Here is a 21,100-nt window from a genome sequence, read left to right on the forward strand (position 1 = left end):
AGCTCAAGATTTTACTTAAATAGAGGGGATAGACTTTGGAGACACCTTTGCACTGGTAGCTAGGCTAGAAGATATTAGGATCCTCCTTGTATTTGCAGCATCAAAAGGGTTCAAGTTGTACCAAATAGATGTCAAAAGTACTTTCCTAAATGGTTTCATAGAAGAAGAGCTATATGTCAAGCAACCCCCTAGCTTTGAGCACCTCAAATACCCAAAAAGAGTATACAAGCTTCGGAAAGCTTTGTATGAGATTAAGCAAGCACCTAGGGCTTAGTATGATAGACTTAAGTCTTTCTTTCTAGAGCGTGGGTACGAGATGGAGTCAATAGATAAAATTTTATTCACTCTTAGGCATGGCAATGATTTCCTACTTTTTCAGATATATGTTAATGATATCATTTTTTGTGGCTCTTCTCAACACTTGTGGCCAAGTTTGAAGAAACTATGAGTTGAGAATGTGATATGTCAATGATGGGAGAGCTCAACTTCTTCCTTAGGCTGCAAATCAAGTAATGCAAGCAAGGTACATTCATCCATCAGATAAAGTATACAAATGACTTGCTAAAGAAGTTTGACATGAACGATGTGAAGCCCTGGCGACACCGATGGCTACATTGATCGTGCTTGATCCAGACAAAGATAGAGAGGAGGTGGACCAGCGAAAGTACAAGAGCATAATTGGCTCCCTTTTGTACTTGACGGTGACTAGTCCAGACATTCACTTTGTTGTCTGGCTATGTGCCCACTTCCAAGCTTCACCAAGGATGTCTTACTGCCAAATGGTGAAGCGCATACTCAGGCACCTCAAGCACACTCTCGTGTATAGTTTTTGGTTTTCTACATCTTCTTCTCTTTCTCTTCGAGTTTTTCCGATGCGGATTTTGCTGGTTGTAGAATTGATAGAAAGAGTAATTCCAGCACGTGTTATTTTTTAGGTACTTCTCTTATGTGTTGGTCGTCTCGCAAGCAGTCTAGCATTGCACAATCTACTATTGAAGCTAAATATGTAGCTGCTCCTAGCTGTTGCTCATAGATTTTGTGGATGATTGCTACCTTGAGGGACTATGGGTTAGATTTTAAAAGTATGCTACTTTTGTGTGACAACACCAATGCTATAAACTTAGTCAATAACCTAGTTTAACACTACAGAACCAAACACATTGATGTGATATTCCACGTTTTGAGATATCACAATAAGAAGAGAGACATTGTTTTGAATTACACAGATACCCAACATTAGCTAACTGACATCTTCACCAAGCCACTTGATGCAACCAGATTTGCCTATTTAGGGGGAGAGATTGGGGTGTGTCATCGCTATGACATTGTATGAGGGGAATTTGTCTTTGTACATACTCTATTTTACTTTTGTTGCATTTTCTCTGCATAGCATCATGTGAGATAATCATAGTAGTTGAACTTCACTTATATGTTCATTGTATTTTCTTGTACTAGTTGTGAATTGGTGCTATGTAGAGTGTATGTATAACAATTTGTGTAAGCTTAGACTCTTTTTTAGCTATGGCAAAAAATCTGTTGAGTAAGCTTGAATTTTTCTAAGCACAAAACTTGAAATATGAATATAATCAAATGTCATCCTTGCGTATTTGCTTTAACTTGATCAATGCTTAAATTAGGGCTAGTTCAATGAAAAACTTGTGCTAGGTCGCTTTGTTCAATTCAGCGGATTGGTGGTCTTTGACCTTTGTCTATGAAAATATTTAGTCCATGATTAACCCTTGAGAGAGCATGTGCTCTTTTGTGTCATAAAGGCATAACTTGTTTCGAATTTGTTAAATTTTTCATATCTTGAATCCTATGCTGAGGTAATTAAATGAATGATCAGGTTTTGAGCTAAAATTGAATCCAATATGGTGGCTTAAGGCTTCATGTGGTTTACCAAAGAAATGAATATGAGAATTCATCTCGTCGCCCGGCTCCACCCCCTCCATGAGGAGCTATGTTGAGCACGAGAGCCTCAAGAAGCGCCTGATTCGTCTGGCGTTTCTGCTCAATCATCATGAGCACTTCCGCCATAGTCGGCGGTGAAGGGTTGTTCTCATTCGACCCCTCTGGATCATTCATATCAAGACGAGTCCTAACCATTCTGTAATGACATAAGAAAAGAGAAACGTCAAATTCCAACTTAGCACAACGCATTCGCCTGATATATTGTTAGAATCCCGTAATACATGTATATAGATCATGCATGCATGAATGCAACATGAAATGACGGTATGCTCGATCCTAGCTACCGTTTCTTTCTTGTGCACTTCTCTCCGCAACAAACATTGAAACTCACAAGAAATTATACTTAGGGGCATAATATTGCATTGTCATACATATTGATCATGAAGAGGCATAAACAAACCTTAGTGAGTTGATTAGGTGAAGTTGACCACTTACTAAACAACGTTCTAAATTATGTTTAGGCTACTTAATTAAACCAAGCTCTGATGCCACGCTGTGAGGACTCGTCCAAACAGTATTCGAACTAATCATCAGGCGGATCATTAACATCATCAGAACCTCAATGATTAATCAAAATACCGCTCCGGCAGTCCCGGCACGTGTTTTGTGCCCAAGGATCGGAACACATGCCTTCCAATATGTACATCACAACATAGCTTAATAAAGAGCGAGTAATAAACATTTATATTACAAGTATTAACCATGCAACTGATTTCAACAGTTTACAACAAAAGCGAGCTAGGAGGAGACAAAACCCCTCAACTCCTAACCAATAAAAGATCTACGCAGCAGAAGAAAATAAACTATACAACAAAAGGATATGGAGCCACATGCCCTTAGGCTCCATACCAAGAGCACCGAGTTCGGAGTAGAATGTGCTATTCCTGCTTGCCACCCTGATCGGCAGGCACAAAGTAGCCAAACAGCGCATCTTCCTCGCCAACTTGTGAACCTGCAACAACTTAAGGGCAGCACCGCGAGTACGAAGGTACTCGCAAGTCTTACACAGTATGGGTATATATATTCCCGACTCCAAGGATCATGCATTAAGCTGGTAGCAAAAATTAACATGGTTAAGTTTAATTAAGCGGTAAGCAACCTAGACGTAGGTGTGAGCAACTAGCTTAACCAACATATATGAAACAACCCCGCACCACCAACTGAACATATATAAACATAACCAACAAGTGTATCAAAGTATAACTGGTGCCAACTCGATCACCATGCCCAAACCACCACACTGTATCCGAACCACATCCGCATACCCGAACCATAACCACACCAAACCATCTCATATCCGAACCAACACCACTATCACTCCATCATAACTCCAACCGACCCACAAACACGTAGCCAAACCATCGCCCACAACCGAGACTCTACGACCGGTGCAGATAAGCGATAGACATACTCATAACCGAGAGCGCAGCAGTTCGAACTGTTTTTACACCCTGCAGGGGATACTCCTGAACTCATACAACACGAGGACCATTCGGCTTGTGCCACTGGCCAAAGTGCACACAAGGGGGGTACTCGTGACAACCTTTTCCAACCAGCCCCAACCGTGTGGGGCATGCAACGCTCGGCGCGGCGGTACTAGAACTACTCCCTGAGCAAACTAGTACCGCTTACAAGCCCGCCCGCTCACACCGTCGTTGTTCATGCCCACAAAGCCACAGCTGCGAAGGTATTTGGCTTGCCTACCATTATATCAGCATGTGGTGAGTAAGGTAAGTGCTAAAGACGACTACACCGACGATCGGTGCTTAACCGGTGCAAACGGTCTACGGTGCCCGGTTGTTCTCTACCGTCCTACCCAGGGGAACTCCACATCCAGGCAGGCTAAACATCCTCCTAGCACCGCTCACACCTCGCCTCGTACTCACCACTCACCAACCATACCATCACCATCAACATGTAATTGTAAACAGTAGTAGATCCTATCCTCGCGAACAACGGAGAACACCGTCGTTTGACTTCTACCGAAATACCTAAGTATTGCTAAGCATAGCGAAGACCTTTAGACATCGACATCACCTCTAGGCTTCAAGGAACATACATGAACTCGTGACCAAGGTAGAAGAATGCAACGGCATAGGTTCTACCCAAAGGTACCCGACACATGCATACATACATAAACATAGATAACACTTTAGACTTTCAAGTGAACATGGTGCAATATGATAGATGCTTGCCTTGCTACCCTGAATCAGAAAGATTTGGCGCGACGGGATCGCCTTCGGCCTCCGATATCGATGGATCGAAGTTCTGTAAAAAGGATCAACACGTGCAATGCAATGAGTATGAATAAAGTGCAAATATATGCCACAATATGAATATAATAGATCAAAACATTTTTCCTAGATAGAACAAATCATAAGGAAATTAGTAAAATTGGATTCATCAATTTTGGACTTATGATGAATTAACGGTGAATTAATGAAGCTTTAACCTAATTAATTAATCTAAGAAATTTAATTAATTATTTCATGGCTGGAGATATTTTTAATAGGTATATTAGGTTACTGTGAAACCAAAAAAATTTGTTTCATAATTTTTGGAGCTACAGAGAATTTATTATGAATTTTACAAGTTTCAGCAAGCAGTAACTGTGCTGTCTGGGTATACAGTGGTCAGACCGCAGGTATACTGGCGGTCAGACCGCCAAGAGTCGCAGTCAGACCACCAAAAACGTGATCAGACCGCCCCAATGCAGAGGGTTTTAGCCCCTGGCGGTCTGACCGACCTTGGGGTGGCGGTCAGACCACTGGGAGTCGTCGGGGGCACTTTGGGAACTCACTGACGACGATTCCGGCGACATTTGGAGTGGGGACTTGGACCTAGAGCATCACATTAACTTCCTCTACCGTGTAGGACAACATGTATATGCCGAAATTGACCAAAACTCGGTTATTGCTTCTAATTCATCAAGAACTCATGAACTTCAAACCCCTAGCTCAAAATTCGAAATCCAGCCATCTAAAAGGCGGATTCTTGCCATGGGAGTTTAGAGGACTCACCCAAAGGCCTTTACCAATGTTGTGGACCACTGATTGAAGGAGGAAATGGAGGGAAAAGCTCGGGAGGCGAAGAAATCTGGTGTTCTTCACATTTCAACCCTAAACACCAAAAGACACCAAATCCGGCTCAAATCCTCTGGGAAAACGAAAATGAATTGGAGGGATGGATAGCTCATGAGCTTGTGATCGTGTGAGTACCACATGCATACTTTAATTCCTCCTCTTGAGTTCGGATTTGAGGGAGGAAGAGAGAGTTTGAGAGAGGGGGGGTGAGAGGGGGCTGCTCACTTGCTTTGGCTGATTGGGAGAGGAGAGAGGAGCACGTGTGGGAGTGAGGGAGCAGGTGGGGCTGCTGCCCAAGTGGAGGGAGAGATGGTGGGGCCGGCCGTTGGGCCCACGTACAAAAGAGAGAAGTCCGTTTGACTAAGAATTCAATTCTTTTCTCTCCCGAATTTCTTTCTCTCATCCAATTGATTTCAAACGAAGTGCTCTTGTGCGCCAAATTAATTTACCACAAAATTAATTATGATGCTAATGATGCACGATTAAGCTTAATCATGCAATTATGGAATTTGGGACGTGACAAACCTCCCCCCTAAAAGGAATCTCGTCGCGAGATTCGATACGAGTCAGGGAGAAAGCGACGAGCACGCTGCAAGGAACATAGCACGCCGTGAGGGACAATCATGCTATGAGAGGCGGAATCTAAAACACACTTTCATTCACATGTCGATACCTAGACATATGAGAGATTCCAAATATGCTATATTACAGCCACATTTACAAGTTCTCAAAGAAATCAGGATACTCGGAGCGGAGCTTATCTTCCCGCTCCCATGTCGCTTCGGCTTCCGTGTGATTGCTCCATTGAACTTTCAAGAACTTGATTGAACTTCGCCGTGTCTTGCGTTTGGCTTCGTCCAAGATACAGCGTGGCCGCTTACAATATGTCAAGTCCGGTTGCAACTCTTGGGGTGCAACATCAACGACTTCCGTCGGGACTCGGAGATATTTCTTCAATTGTGACACATGGAACACATTGTGCATGATGGAGAGAGACGGTGGCAAGTCCAATTGATATGCTACTTCACCACACCGAGCAAGAATCTGGAATGGCCCCACGTATCGAGGCGCTAGCTTGCCTCAGACTTGGAATCGGGAACTCCTCTGAGGGGCGACACCTTGAGGTACACATGATCTCCAACCTCAAAAGTGAGCTCTCGGCGGCGGCGATGCGCATATCTCTTTTGCCGGGATTGAGCTGTGAGAAGACTCTTCCGAATGCTCAGAACATGATCTTCCGCTTCCTTGACCAAATCTGGACCTAGGAAAGCCCGTTCGCCGAATTCGGACCAATTTAGTAGCATTCAGCATCTCCGGCCATAAAGAGCTTCAAACGGCGTCATCTCAATACTAGCCTGGAAGCTATTGTTGTAAGAGAATTCCGTGAATGGAAAGCATATGTCCCACTTCTTCCTATAAGTGAGAACACAAGCTCGGAGCATATCTTCTAGAATCTGGTTCACTCTCTTCGTCTGACCATCCGTCTGAGGGTGATACGCTGTACTATGGAAGAGCTCAATCTCCATAGCTTCTTGGAAGCTCCTCCAGAAATGAGAAATGAACTGCGTGCCTCGATCAGAAACGATCTTCTTCGGAACTCCGTGAAGGCACACAATTCGGGTGAGATACAACTCTGCATATTGCTTTGCATTATACTGGGTCTTGACGGGCAAGAAATGAGCGGATTTAGTGAGCCGGTCCACAATCACCCATATGGAGTCAAAACCACTCGAGGTCTTCGGCAAGCCGGTAATGAAATCCATCCCAATCTCCTCCACTTCCAGGAAGGAATGGGCAAAGGCTGGAGTGTACCAGCGGGCCTGAGATGCTCGGCCTTGACCCTTCGGCAAACATCACACTCGGAGACATACCGAGCTATCTCCCGCTTCATGCGAGTCCACCAAAAGAGAGGCTTTAGATCTTGATACATCTTCATGCTGTCCGGTGAATGGATAGCAACGAATCGTGGGCCTCATCAAGAATCTTCTTCCTCAAGGACTCAGCCTTCGGAACCACGAGACGGTTCCCAAACCACAGAATTCCCTGATCATCTTCTAAAAAGCATAAGGCCTGGCCGATCTTCATCTTTTCTCGGATCCGGGCCATGCCCTTGTCATCCTTCTGAGCTGCCTTGATATCATCTAGGAGAGTGGACTTGATTTCCAAATTGGCAAGAAAACCATTCGGAACCATCTCGAGCCCAAGCCAGCGGAACTCATCACAAAGTGTGGAATTCCCGGGCTCAACCCTAAGACAATGGCAATGAGCTTTCTGGCTCAAGGCATGGGCGACCACATTCGGCTTGCTGGGGTGATAATGCACTTCTAGCTCATAGTCCTTAATCAGCTCGAGCCATCTTCGCTGCCTCATATTCAAATCTGCATGAGTGAAGATGTACTTCAAACTCTTATGATCCGTATAAATATGGCACAAGTTTCCCAGCAAGTAATGACGCCAAATCTTCAGAGCGTGCACGACAGCAGCAAGCTCTAAGTCATGCGTTGGATAATTCTCCTCATGGCGCTTCAATTGACGTGAGGCATAAGCTACGACTCGGTCTTCTTGTATAAGAACGCAACCGAGGCCCACGCGAGAAGCATCACAATAGACGTCAAAACCCTTGTCCACATCAGGATAAGCAAGGACTGGAGCGGTCGTGAGCAATTTCTTCAAAGTCTGGAAAGCTGTCTCACAGTCACTCGACCACTCGAAAGCATTGCCTTGCTTCAATAACTCGGTCATCCACTTGGCAATCTTGGAGAAATTCTCGATGAACCAGCGGTAGTAGCCCGCGAGTCCGAGAAAACTCCAGATATCAGTTGACATTCTTGAGTTGAACCCAATTGAGCACATCCTGCACCTTGCTTGGGTCAACAGCAACACCATTCTCTGACAGAACATGCCCCAGAAATGCCATCTCCTTGAGCCAGAACTCACACTTGCTGAACTTGTCATAGAGTTGATGATCTTTGAGCCAGCCAAGAACAATACGGAGGTGCTCTACATGCTCTTCATCAATCTTGGAGTATATGAGAATGTCATCGATGAAAACCATGACAAACTTATCCAATTCCTCCATGAACACCGTGTTCATCAAATACATGAAGAATGCCGGCGCATTCATCAATCCGAAGGACATGACAGTGAATTCATATAGACCATAACGGGTCAAGAAAGCTGTCTTTGGAATATCCTCCGGCCGGACTTTGATTTGATGATAGCCCATCTCAAATCAATCTTCGAGAAGACTCGGGCTCCGATCAACTGATCAAACAAGATATCAATCCTAGGGAATGGATACTTGTTCTTGACAGTGACCTCATTCAACGGACGATAATCCACACACATTCGCAAAGTGTCATCCTTCTTCTTCACAAAGAGTGCCGAGCATCCCCAAGGTGAGGAACTCGGATGTATGAAACCCTTCGCAAGCAGCTCTTGCAATTGCTTCTTCAATTCTACCAATTCATTTGGCGGCATCCTATAGGACTTCTTCGAGATTGGAGCTGCACCGGGCACGAGATCAATAGAAAACTCGACTGCTCAGTCGGGCGGCATTCCCGGCAATTCATCTGGGAAGACATCCGAGAACTCCCACACCACAGGAATACTCATCATATCTTTGGTAGGGACAGCCTTCAAAGCAAAGAGACAAGACTTGACACCCTCCAGCTTCAATTGAATCCGGGTGCCGGACGGACCATTTAGAGTAACTGTCCGCTGGGCACACTCTAACACGGCCTTGTTCTTGGAGAGCCAATTCATCCCTAATATGATATCAATTTCCTTCGAGTTCATCATTGGTAGATTTGCCCTGAAAGACATCTCGTTGATGATCACTGAGGCGTTGGACACGCATTGCTTAACAAGGACCTTGGCTCTTGGTGCATCTATGAGGTAAGGCGTGGGGGTGGTGCTAACTGTCAACCCATGATGCCAAACATAACTTGCCGCTATGAAGCAATGAGAAGCTCCAGAATCGAAAAGGACAACTGCAGGTGCAACGACAGAGTTAGAACGCATATGCAACGTACCCATCAGGACGGTGTCACCCTCCTGAACGTCCTCGGTGGTGGTGTGGCGTGCTCGACCACGCTTGGGGACGTGGGTCGCCTGAGAGGACTGAGGCGCTGGCCGTGGAGCAGTCACCGCGGCTCCTAACCTCGGATATGGGCAATCCCGCGCGTAGTGGCCGACATGGCCGCAGTTATAACAAGGGCCGCCGGGGCCACCTGTCACACTGCTCTGTGAACCGGCCGGTCGTGGAGGCTGTCCTTGTGGAGCGGAGAAGGTTGGATGCTGAACAAGCCACATCGGACGTGGAGCACCCGATGCCAGCACGCGAGATGATGGAGGTAGCCTCTCCGTGCAGGCGCGCTGCGAGCTCTCACCCACAGAAGGCGAGGAACCCCTCTTGCGCTTCTTCTCCTCTTGGTGGTTCTTAAGCGTGAACTCCACCGTGAGGGACGTGCTCACCAACTTGTTAAAGTCGGTGAACTCATGCGCCGATAACCGGTCTTGCATCTTCGAATTGAGACCATTAACGAAGCGGTATTACTTCCGCTCGTCGGTGCTCACTTCATCTTGAGCATATTGTGCAAGGTGATTCAACACCTGCACGTACTCAATCACGGTTCGACCTCCTTACTTGAGGTCCTCGAATTCCCGCCTCTTGATCTCCATGAGGCCACTCGGGATGTGGAAAGAGCGGAAGGCCTCGCGGAACTCCGCCCAAGACACTCGGTGGTTAGCGGGGTGCATGGCCAAGAAGTTGGACCACCATGCGCCCACCGGGCCCTGAAGTTGGTGGGCGGTGTAGAGCGCCTTCTCGTGATCCTCACATCTGAGGAGAGCAAGCTTCTGCTCGATCATCCGGAGCCATTGATCGGCATCCAGAGGATCCTCAGCCTGCGAGAAAACCGGCGGCTGAGTCCTCAGGAAATCTGAGAATTCATCTCGGCGCCCGGCTACACCCCCTCCATGAGGAGCTGTGTTGCGCATGAGAGCCTCAAGAAGCGCCTGATTCGTCTGGCGGTTCTGCTCAATCATCATGAGCACTTCCGCCATAGTCGGCGGTGGAGGAGGAGGTTTGTTCTCATTCGACCCCTCCAGATCATTCATATCACGACGAGTCCTAACCATTCTGTAATGACATAAGAAAAGGGAAACGGCAAATTCCAACTTAGCACAACGCATTCGCCGGATATATTGTTAGAATCCCATAATAAATGTACATAGATCATGCATGCATGAATGCAACATGAAATGACGGTATGCTCGATCCTAGCTACCGTTTCTTTCTCGTGCACTTCTCTCCGCAACAAACATTGAAACTCACAAGAAGTTATACTTAGGGGCATAATATTGCATTTTCATACATATTGATCATGAAGAGGCATAAACAAAACTTAGTGAGTTGTTTAGGTGAAGTTGACCACTTACTAAACAACGTTCTAAATTATGTTTAGGCTACTTAATTAAACCAAGCTCTAATGCCACGCTGTGAGGACCCGTCCAAATAGTATTCACACTAATCATCAGGCGGATCATTAACATAATCACAACCTCGACGATTAATAAAAATACCGCTCTAGCAGTCACGGCACATGTTTTGTGCCTAAGGATCGGAACACATGCCTTCCAATATGTACATCACAACATAGCTTAATAAAGAGCGAGTAATAAACATTTATATTACAAGTATTAAGCATGCAACTAATTTCAACAGTTTACAACAAAAGCGAGCTAGGAGGAGACAAAACCCCTCAACTCCTAATCAACAAAAGATCTACGCAGCGGAAGAAAATAAACTATACAACAAAAGGATATGGAGCCACATGCCCTTACGCTCCATACCAAGAGCACCGAGTTCGAAGTAGAATGTGCTACTACTGCTTGCCACCCTGATCGGCAGGCACAAAGTAGCTAAATAGCGTCTCTTCCTCGCCAACCTATGAACCTGCAACAACTTAAGGGTAGCACCCTGAGTACAAAGGTACTCGCAAGTTTTACACAGTACGGGTATATATATTCCCGACTCTAAGGATCATGCATTAAGCTGGCAGCAAGAATTAACATGGTTAAGTTTAATTAAGCGGTAAGCAACCTAGACGTAGGTGTGAGCAACTAGCTTAACCAACATATATGAAACAACCCCGCATCACCAACTGAACATATATAAACATAACCAACAAGTGTATCAAAGTATAACCGGTGCCAACTCGATCACCATACCCAAACCACCACACTGTATCCGAACCACATCCACCTACCCGAACCATAACCACACCAAACCATCTCATATCCGAACCAACACCACTATCACTCCAACATAACTCGAACATAACCGATCCACAAACACGTAGCCGAACCATTACCCACAACCGAGGCTCTACGACCGATGTAGATAAGCGATAGACATGCTCATAACCGAGAGAGTGCGGTAATACTCCTAGACCCACATGACACGAGGACCATTCGGCTTGTGCCACCGGCCAAAGTGCACACAAGGGGGTACTCATGACAACCTTTCCCAACCAGCCCCAACCACGTGGGGCATGCAACACTCGGCGCGGCGGTACTAGAACTACTCCCTGAGCAAACTAGTACCGCTTACAAGCCCACCCGCTCACACCATCGTTGTTCACGCCCACAAAGCCACAGTTGCGAAGGTATTCGACTTGCCTACCATTATATCAGCATGTGGTGAGTAAGGTAAGTGCTAAAGCCGACTACACCGACGATCGGTGCTTAACCGAGGCAAACGGTCTACGGTGCCCGGTTTTCCTCTACCGTCCTACCCAGGGGAACTCCACATCTGGGCAGGCTAAACACCCTCCTAGCACCGCTCACACCTCGCCTCATACTCACCACTCACCAACCATACCATCACCATCAACATGTAATTGTAAACAGTAGTAGATCCTATCCTCGCGAACAATGGAGAACACCGTCGTTTGACTTCTACCGAAATACCTAAGTATTGCTAAGCATAGCGAAGACCTTTAGACATCGACATCACCTCTAGGCTTCAAGGAACATACATGAACTCGTGACCAAGGTAGAAGAATGCAACGGCATAGGTTCTACCCAAAGGTACCCAACACATGCATACATACATAAGCATAGATAACACTTTAGACTTTCAAGTTAACATGGTGCAATATGATAGATGCTTGCCTTGCTGCTCTGAATCAGAAAGATACGGCGCGACAGGATCGCCTTCGGCCTCCGGGATCGACGTATCGACGTTCTCTAAAAAGGATCAACGCGTGCAATGCAATGAGTATGAATAAAGTGCAAATATATGCCACAATATGCATATAATAGATCAAAACGAAAATGAAATTGGAGGGATGGATAGCTCATGCGCTTTCTTCAAACCATTCTTTACTCTTTGTGATGTTGTCAATGCACTCATCAAGGCGGAGATTAAGAAACCAAGTTAAAATATGCTTTGGTTTACTTGTGATTAGTGATTCACAAAGTGTTGCTTTAGTTTGATAATGTTTTGATTGCACAAACATGTATATGTGTTGCAATTATAATCATGGTTAACCAAAATTGAAGGAAATAAAGTTGGCATAGTTCTGTTAATGTTCAGGGAAAATTCACTCATCGGATGGTCCGGTGTGTGGGAATTTGTATACACCAAATGATCCAGTGAGCACTTGGAGACAACACCGGAGTATTTAATAGAAATGCAGGTTTTTCGTGCTAGAGCTGTTCTACACACTGGATAGTCCGGTGGTCAGAGGTAGTCCACGCCAGAGTATTCTTTCTTTGGCAGCAAAATGTGAATGCTGCAATGGATGATCCAGTTTTCAGGCGACGTGAACACTGGACAGTTTTCCAAACAAGTGTGCCAGAGAGAAGATGCACATCGGACAATTCGATGATGAGTTGTGTGAGCACCAGAGGCTTCATCGAACTAATTAATAGAGATGCTACGAAATGAGGTATGATGCAATTGTACTCATCGGATGATCTGGTGATAGACCTTGAACTCACCATAGGATTTTCCAAAAGGTTTCAAGAGAAGGAATCATTGTACTCACTGGATTGTCTGATGTTCAGAGATTGTACATAACGGAACATCCAATGTACACGTTTTTCTTTGGACTGTCTTTTTCAATAGGGATTTGATTTGAACTAATTTGTGATAAGTTTCCATGGTGTTTTGGAGATACATGTCTACTTGTATCACGATGTGTAAGTGATGGATGCAACTTGGTGGCCGATGATGGGATGATCGGGGCTAAACAGGGTGCTTGGTGCCAGACGATCAAGGAGACCGGGTGGAGTCGAGGGTGATCCTAGTTGTGCACATGGAGATCAAGCAAAACTTAGAAGGAAGGATAAAGAAGACGTGTTAATAAAGTCAAGTGAAGGGGATACCAATGCAAGTGATAAGGCGGCCCGAGGTATCGCGAGCGGGAGAGACTTGCCGATGGTCAAGATCGCAAGACAAAGTATACGTGTCGACATTGGCATGCTTTCCTGAGGTCAAAGCAAGCAACTGTGAGGCACGCTTTGAGAAGCGTGCAAGGTGATTTCGCGATTTGGCCTCAAAACCGTGGAGGGGTGAAATGCTCATGACGGTGTCACGTCGTTCGATGGATGGAGCGAAAAATTGATCAAAATGCCCAGATGGTAGGTAGGAGACCATTGTAAGCGAGAGGTATTTTGGGAACTAGGAAGCTTAAGGGCTAAACTACCTCATTAGACCTATAAATAAAGGGGTAGGGCTACAGGGATGGAGTGAACCAGCCATTTGTACTTGAGAGCTAGGGTTGTAGAGGAGATGAGATGAGATGATAGATTTAGCATTTGTAATAGGTTAGAGCTTTTGTGTGAGAAAATACTTTGTAATCTATTTAAAATAGGGCTGACCTCTTGTTGAAATTAAGTGTAAGTTTCCTATTGTGTTTGAGTTCATCTCCTTCTAGTCTCCTTCTATTGGCTCTGTATTTTGTTGCAAGTTTTTGTTTTTGGTTGCAATTTTCATCTTGGTTTTTTGGTTGTAAGTTCAGCACCTTGTGAAGTGATTCTCTTTGTTGTTCGATACATAAAATCCGTACACATGTGTACAAGAGGATATTGAATTCTTTTGCCTGTATTATATCAACTAGGGGGTTTTCTTCTATAAGTTGCTCATGTTGATTCAAAATTACAAGCTTTTATGCACTAAGATGTATGAAATGATCTTGAATAAAACCTATGAATCATATTCCATCCGTAAAGTCAAGTTGCTTTAGAACTTTTTTTCTTAAATAGTCTATTTTTTCTTTCGTTGAGATTTTAAGAAGCATTAGGTGATCAAATAGGAAAAAAAACATCAGTTTCAAAAAATTTTAAGACGCCTATTCACGTTTTTTAGTTATCAATCTCTATCCTACAGCTTTCTACCTAATATCTAGTTCCTAGCTGGTGGCTGGCCGAGGGCAGGCATTGCGATCGATCCTGGTGGCATTTGCTCTCGCGACTGTTGTTGAACAGCTCGAGAACTCAAAGCTTCGTGGACCGATGGAGCTAGTGACTGCATGCGCGCGCGTGCGTTCCGGCCCCCTTTTGATTTCCTTGACGCCTGCCTGCCTCTGCTCCTCTCACGTCCCCGCTTGGATCGGTCTTCTCCTGCTGGGCTGTGGCCTGTGGCACGCATGCTGTCACCGTCTCCCTTTTGAACCCTGTTGCTTGCTGGTGGTATTGGTGCAGGCGCCTGGCGGGCCTGCCTGCTGCTAGCGCGAGACCTGATCCTAGCCTGCCTTTGAATGCAACTTTGTCTCGTCCTCGATCCACTCTGCCCGGCCGGCCGGCCGCGTGCTCGATCATCCCTATCATGGATAGCAGTACCACTGCTACACGGCCGTCCATTCGGGAGAGGCGAACAAGCTAAAGCACGAACCAAACAAGCAACCAAAGCGATGCTGCATGAGTACTTTGCTTAGCATGTGGGAGCAAGGTCTGAATGCCGGGAGCAGGGTTAAGATATACAATGAGCTCCAGTACAGCGAATGCTATTGGACGAGTCCATCCCCAAAGGCGTGCGGTACGATCGATCTCTTGCTGTGCAGGCATTGGATAAGCCCCTGCTCTTTCTATTCTTGCATGTGCAGCACAGTCTCGAGCCTTGACTCCCCCGAATGAGGATGGCCGGCTTGATCCACGGGAAGCACATGCGCGCGTCCGTGGCTCGTTGCAGTTCTACTAGAACTCGGTTCCACATGAGCCAATCCAGGCGACAGCCAAAATCATAACTGGCAGGCACATGACACGGACAAGGAGGAGCCCCATCACACCCGTTTGTTTAACGAACGATCTTGCACTTTACGCTTGGCACTTGGCATGCAGGGCCAGGCCGTTGCCTTTCTCCTTGGGATCTTGGCTGGACAAGCAAAAGCCCAAAATATCTGTTACTTTCATCGTGGGCTGGGCTAGTCCAGTCCCGACCATTAGATCGGGACATGCATCAGCCCAAAATAGAATGCTCATAACTCTCGCGAATGCTGCACATCCAGCATGGGGGGAGCAGCATACCATCTGAAGAACAGCAGCAGCGATCTGAACAAGGAAAGCAGAAACTCAAACGGCTCAACGATATATCAAACGACGACGACGACGACGCGACATGTACATACACATTCAAGAAACTGCGACACGCACGGTACAGTTCGACCCAGACGCAGGAAGCTCAAATCATCCAGTGACAAATGCAAATGAGGTATACTAGTTCGGTTGCTCCAGAGGCTGCAAACTGAGCAGCAGGTTGACAAGCGAACTGCGCAGCATGAGACGCCTCCTGACGGCTGCATCAGCCTTAGTTCAGGAGCCAGTCCATGATCTCGGACACCGCCAGCTTGTATATCTCCTCTGACGCCGGGTTCTCGCCGTTCGCCTCATTCACCTGTTAAATAGAGACAACCAAAAGATAGTGGGTTAGCATCAAGTACACATATAATCTTCATTATATTACAGTTCCAGAACAAGGGATATATTTATTCTGGGAAAAAAATCAACGGTTTTAACAGAATTTGTGCAATCATTTTTTTTTATTTTCACAGATAATGTCTCGGTGAATATGTTGGGCCAGTCATATGAATTCTGTATAAATATATGATCTCAAAATATGGTTCGTAACAATGTATTTCACAACTTGTCAGGATATGCATGCTCAGGCTGTGATCTCTCGATCAGGCAAGTTAGAAATTTAGAATTGTATGTGCCTGTTCCAACTAACTATTGAGATAGTTAAGTTATGACCAGTCAAGTATTGTAGAGCATTACGATGAATGGACATATATAGGGTGCATTTGGTAGGGATCTAGATTTTAATAGAAATATTTAAGTTCCAGATTCTCTCTGAAAACGTTTCTCTGTTGAAATAAAATCATCTCTGAAAATCATTGGGCTAGCTGTCTGGATTTAGTTTCTTTAAAGAGAGGATGATAGTGCAATTGAACACTTTGCCCTTTGCTGATATGTTTTGTTTGTGTGTGTGTGTGTGTGTGTGTTTTGCAATAACAACAACCGACATACATATACATCATGAGCATCATCTCTTATTGTTTTGATCATTTGTTGCATGCATTTGAATTTAATTGGAATCGATCAAATTCATGAAAAGTGAGGCCATGTGAAGGAACACGAAATTTCACTATATAACTTAGCATTGGAGATAATTTTAGAAATTAATGGATTAATTAAGATGAATATTGGTGAATTTTTCCTAATTTTTGGGAATCCTTTTAAAGCTCTAAAAATTCATGAAAGTGCAAAAATAGTCAATTTAATGAATTTTAATTTGAATTTTGTTCAGGCTTCTTAAGTGCAAATAGTTAAAAAGGGATGCTTATGGATTATATTTTTTGGAGCCTTTTAGAAGGTCTAAACCTATAGGGAAAAGAGATTGAAAATATAGATTTTTGAGGCATCTTGGAGCAGAAGGGCAGTCTGGGACAGAAACTGTCTAAACGGCCTGCAGGTGTTTCTGGATTCGCAGCCGATTCAATGAATCTTTCCGGTGTGAATCATTTCAGCCCACCCCGTTTGGCTAGCTGTTTCTGAGAATTGCCTGATAATCGTTTCGGATTCTCATGTCCAAATGTGCCCATAGGAATGGCAAAAACATAGGGATTTAATGGCAATGCAAGAAGTAAATAAAGAATTGCAAAAACATAGAAAAATATGTGCAAGAATAGCATTTTAGATGAAGTGAAGGAAACTATGGCTAGCTGTTTCTTATGGAATGTATTTGTTCCATAAGAATTTGAAGAGAGAGATTGATACAAATGAGACTTTATATGGGCGTGAACTTCATGTTAGAATTGCTCCAAAATTCCTATGGAACAAATACATTCCATAAGAATTTAATAGGATTTGTAGAAGTCAAATCCCTTTGTTCCAAAAGATTACATAAGAAAACAATTAGAAACTATATTTTCTAATGAAATAAAAAAGTTATTAGCTCATGCCCATGGTATTAATTGGATTAACAACATCTTTTGTAATAATACAACAGGAGTTATATAGTTTTCCCTATGAGGTTTTCATTATCTTGGAATCCTACAAAGTATAAACTCACGAGTGCATTTTTTTCAAGGGATACTCATGTAAAGGATGTGAAAATTCAGGTGATGTTTGCTTTTTGGGGAATTTAAATAAAAAAACATTATTAGCAAAGGTGTGCTAGAAAAACTTGTAATAAATGTGCACAAAAAATGGTTTGAACCCTGCTCTCCCACATAATTATTCCATCCTTTTGATTTCTATCTGGCTGCCTAAGTTTGCACATATGTAAGTAATCAAAAGTATTGTTTTATAGCATTGCTTATAGTAAATTTTTTAAAATTATAGACCATCCTGTGTGTTATTAGCATGTGGCTGCAATTAATCTCCCCTTACAAGGGCAAGTCTTTTGTGAAATAATTTCATTTCATAATTTTAAGAGAGGAAGATCACCATAGGATCTACAACCGCAATTGTGTGAGCCCTATTCCTAGGTTACATGGCTTGTTAATTGAGTCCATAAAATTGGACTCGTCGGTTCAAACCATCTTGGTTCAAATTTCAATCTTAATCCTGACCCAACAAAAGATCCACCCATCATTTTGGAATTATAATTGTTCATTTTCCATGTTTCAGTGTACACAGTAAAGAAAAAGGATTTTAAACAAATCCATCTATTATCTTGTCTTTATTGGTTACGTCAACTCTACAAAAAATCCAAAAAAAGTACATATTACGACAAAATATACCTCTAAATAGTAAAAACTATTCCCGTACGTTACCAAAATCGCGTGTGAGCTCAACTTATATACGTAATACGTCGCGTTTGCAAATTAGTAACTTTGGCCAAAAAAAAAAAAACATGATCAGAAAAGGCCGAAGTAACCATAGTTGTCGTTAGTTTGGCTAAATTCTATTCGGTCGGTACTCTTTTGTCGGTTTCTAGATTCGGCCGCCCCTGCTCAAAATTTGAGGATATCCGCCGCTCCTTTTTGACGGCAACGTCGGCAGTAACTGAAAAAAAGAGACGCACCTTTTTCTCTCCTTGTTTTTCCAAATAAATCCATACCAAGTGGTTACTTATCTCAGCTTTATGGTAAGTTTCACACTTATGACGGTTAAAATTACTAGATCGATTCTATTGGATTATGTAACCAAATGAACAGAAAACCGGGTTCTCACACGAGGATGATGCCTGTAAATTAAGGTGCCGGATTTGCTATGCATTACATGGCGACAAGATTAGCCTCTAGAATACCGTTTCCCCAGTCGTCATGGTGAACAGAATCGCGCGAGCTCTCCCATTCTTGAAGATATATAAGCCACTGCAAATGCAGGCTAAGGTGCTTGGCCAAAAGCCCCAAACCACACAACCAGGAGGACGATCGATCGAGGAGGCTACTTACACGGGCATGGATGGTGAACATGCTCCTGACACCGTCGGACGCGACATGCGTCGTGACCACGTCGATCCGGTGCTTGTCCAGCACGGACAGCACCAGCGTTAGCACGCCGGCGCGCCGTGGCGCGCACAGGTTGATGTACGCGTCGTCGTCCGACACGCTGAGCACGACGTTCGGCCCCCACCACGTCTGGAACCCGACCGGCGCCGCGGTGAGCTGTGGTGGCGGTGTCATGGCCGCAGCCGGCCGCTGCTGCTGCTGCTGTGGAAGCTGGCCCCGACCATGCGGGACGACCAAAGACATGGCAGCTCCCTGCGCGGGGTGCGATGGCGCCGACGAAGACGAGGCCCTGACCTCGGCGGCGGCGGCTTGCCGCGCGAGCACGAGCTCCTGCTTTCTCATCGCCACCTTGTCCTCCAGGACCCTGATGTATCCGATCGCCTCCCCGACTATGGTCGCCTTGTCGCTCTGCAACAACAGCACGATCGCACATCACACAAGCAAGTGACTAGCTAGCTAGCTAGCCCTGCGTCTGCATGCATGAAGCCCTAGCTAATACATTCGAGCTGCGCATGATCGATCGTGTCGTGTGAGATCCTCACCTTCTCGGGGATGTGGGGGAGGAATGCGTGCAGGCTGCTGAACATGTTCTTCATCCGCTTCCGCCGCTCCCGCTCCGTGATGATGAGCGCCCTGTCGCCGGCGCCGGCGCCGTCGTCGGCAGCTGAGCTCTTACCCTTGGATAAGTGGTCGTTGGCGGCGTCGGCGGCGGCTACGTCCGCTGCTGAGCGCTTTCCTTTGGATCGGCCGACGTTGGCGTGGCTGCCGCCGGCCGAGCCACGCTCTTCCCCGTGGACATTCGCGGTGACTTCCATCCCCTTGCTGGCATCCGTGTCCACCGGGCTGCCAGTCCAGGTCCAGGACCCGTCGTTGTCGTTGTCACCGGGACTCAGGATGTAGGTGACGGTCGCCGGCGGTTCGTTGGAGGCGGTGGTGTCCTGGTGGCCATGGGGATCGTCTTGAGCCATGGCACGAAGATTGTGAGGATTTTTGGATGAGGAGAAGAAGCGTAATGGCGTTTTGAGGACAGGAATATAATGTGTCTGCGTTTATCAGGACGGCAAAATCCCCATATGTTTTTTCCCCTGAAAATTTATCACTCTCTCTCTCTCTCTCTGGTCAGAGATGCATGCGAACAGAAAAATTCCGCTGTAAAACGATGTGTAACGTCTCACGGAGGATTAGCTGGCTCACGCTAATTTGGCAGTGTTCCATTGAATTCACAGCTTGCATGACAAATGAAGCAGTCCTTTCTGCATGAGGACCTCAACTCCAAATGTTCACTCAATAGCAGATAATGCCACAATGAGTAGTGGCTCACAATATATTTTTTAATTACTACTACTTCCTCTCAAAGAAGTACCAGTAGTACATTTACCACTCTACTAAAAAATTACTTGCAGGAGTTAGATGCAACGAGGTACAGGTGCTGACTGCTCTGGCCTAGCGGTGACACATTCTTCAGCAATTTCTTACGAAGTTCCAATCACTGCTCAGCATGTCTATGCCGGTTTAGCTAATGTTTCTGAAGTTCCAATCCCTCGTTCCCGAATGGAACCATGTCAATTAATCAGTAATATTCGCGTTGGCGTCAGCATTTTCATCAGTTACCAACTTACCAACGTTTTACAGTAAAAAGAAAACGTCCTACTTTAGCAACTGACTGCTAAAAACCGGGGCATCAATCCAAGCGAAGCCGCGTCCATTCTTCTTCAGAAGAAAAATTCGAAAAATGTAGCAGTACGCCACAGAAGGAAGCAAAAGCAATCGTACTTGTGCAACTGCAAGGATACAAATTCCGTTCTCACTTTACAGATAGCAAGCAACATTTCACGCATGGCGCCGGACTGTTTCGTCGTCACCTCTACCTATCCTGCCAAACACTTGGCGGGTTTTACTGGGCGGCAAGCAAAGCGAAAGGCAGTTTATTTGGCTCCGAATGTAACAAGAAGCTGCCTGTTTTTGCGTTTCCGTTTCAATTCATACTTCTCAGGGGAAAGAAAAAAAAGCTTACAGCCGAAGCAAGGGTTGCATGGAGGATTGGTGGGGTAAGACAAAAGCTCGAGAGCTTATCAATGG

The 21,100-nt window shown here is 45.1% G+C and overlaps 1 protein-coding gene across 1 annotated transcript; it reads right to left on the bottom strand.

Annotated features, from left to right (window-relative positions):
• Positions 1 to 15,733: 15,733 nt before the first annotated feature.
• On the bottom strand, positions 15,734 to 19,989 carry LOC133923035 (transcription factor bHLH95-like). The gene is made up of 3 exons (XM_062368502.1): positions 19,564 to 19,989; positions 18,965 to 19,429; positions 15,734 to 15,957 (listed from the first exon to the last, which is right to left on the bottom strand). The coding sequence occupies exons 1-3, from the start codon at positions 19,987 to 19,989 to the stop codon at positions 15,871 to 15,873; spliced, it is 978 nt and encodes a 325-aa protein (XP_062224486.1). The 3' UTR covers positions 15,734 to 15,870.
• Positions 19,990 to 21,100: the final 1,111 nt, after the last annotated feature.

Source organism: Phragmites australis, chromosome 6 (assembly GCF_958298935.1).
Source record: "Phragmites australis chromosome 6, lpPhrAust1.1, whole genome shotgun sequence".
In the NCBI taxonomy this organism is placed as follows: domain Eukaryota; kingdom Viridiplantae; phylum Streptophyta; class Magnoliopsida; order Poales; family Poaceae; genus Phragmites; species Phragmites australis.

Excerpts from the sequence above, each read along its gene's own strand:
- LOC133923035 (XM_062368502.1), bottom strand. The coding sequence starts at position 19,989 with ATGGCTCAAGACGATCCCCATGGCCACCAGGACACCACCGCCTCCAAC. Across the intron at positions 19,430-19,563 it reads TCCCCCACATCCCCGAGAAG|AGCGACAAGGCGACCATAGT; the intron begins GTGAGGATCTCA and ends CTGTTGTTGCAG. Across the intron at positions 15,958-18,964 it reads TGTTCACCATCCATGCCCGT|GTGAATGAGGCGAACGGCGA; the intron begins GTAAGTAGCCTC and ends TCTATTTAACAG.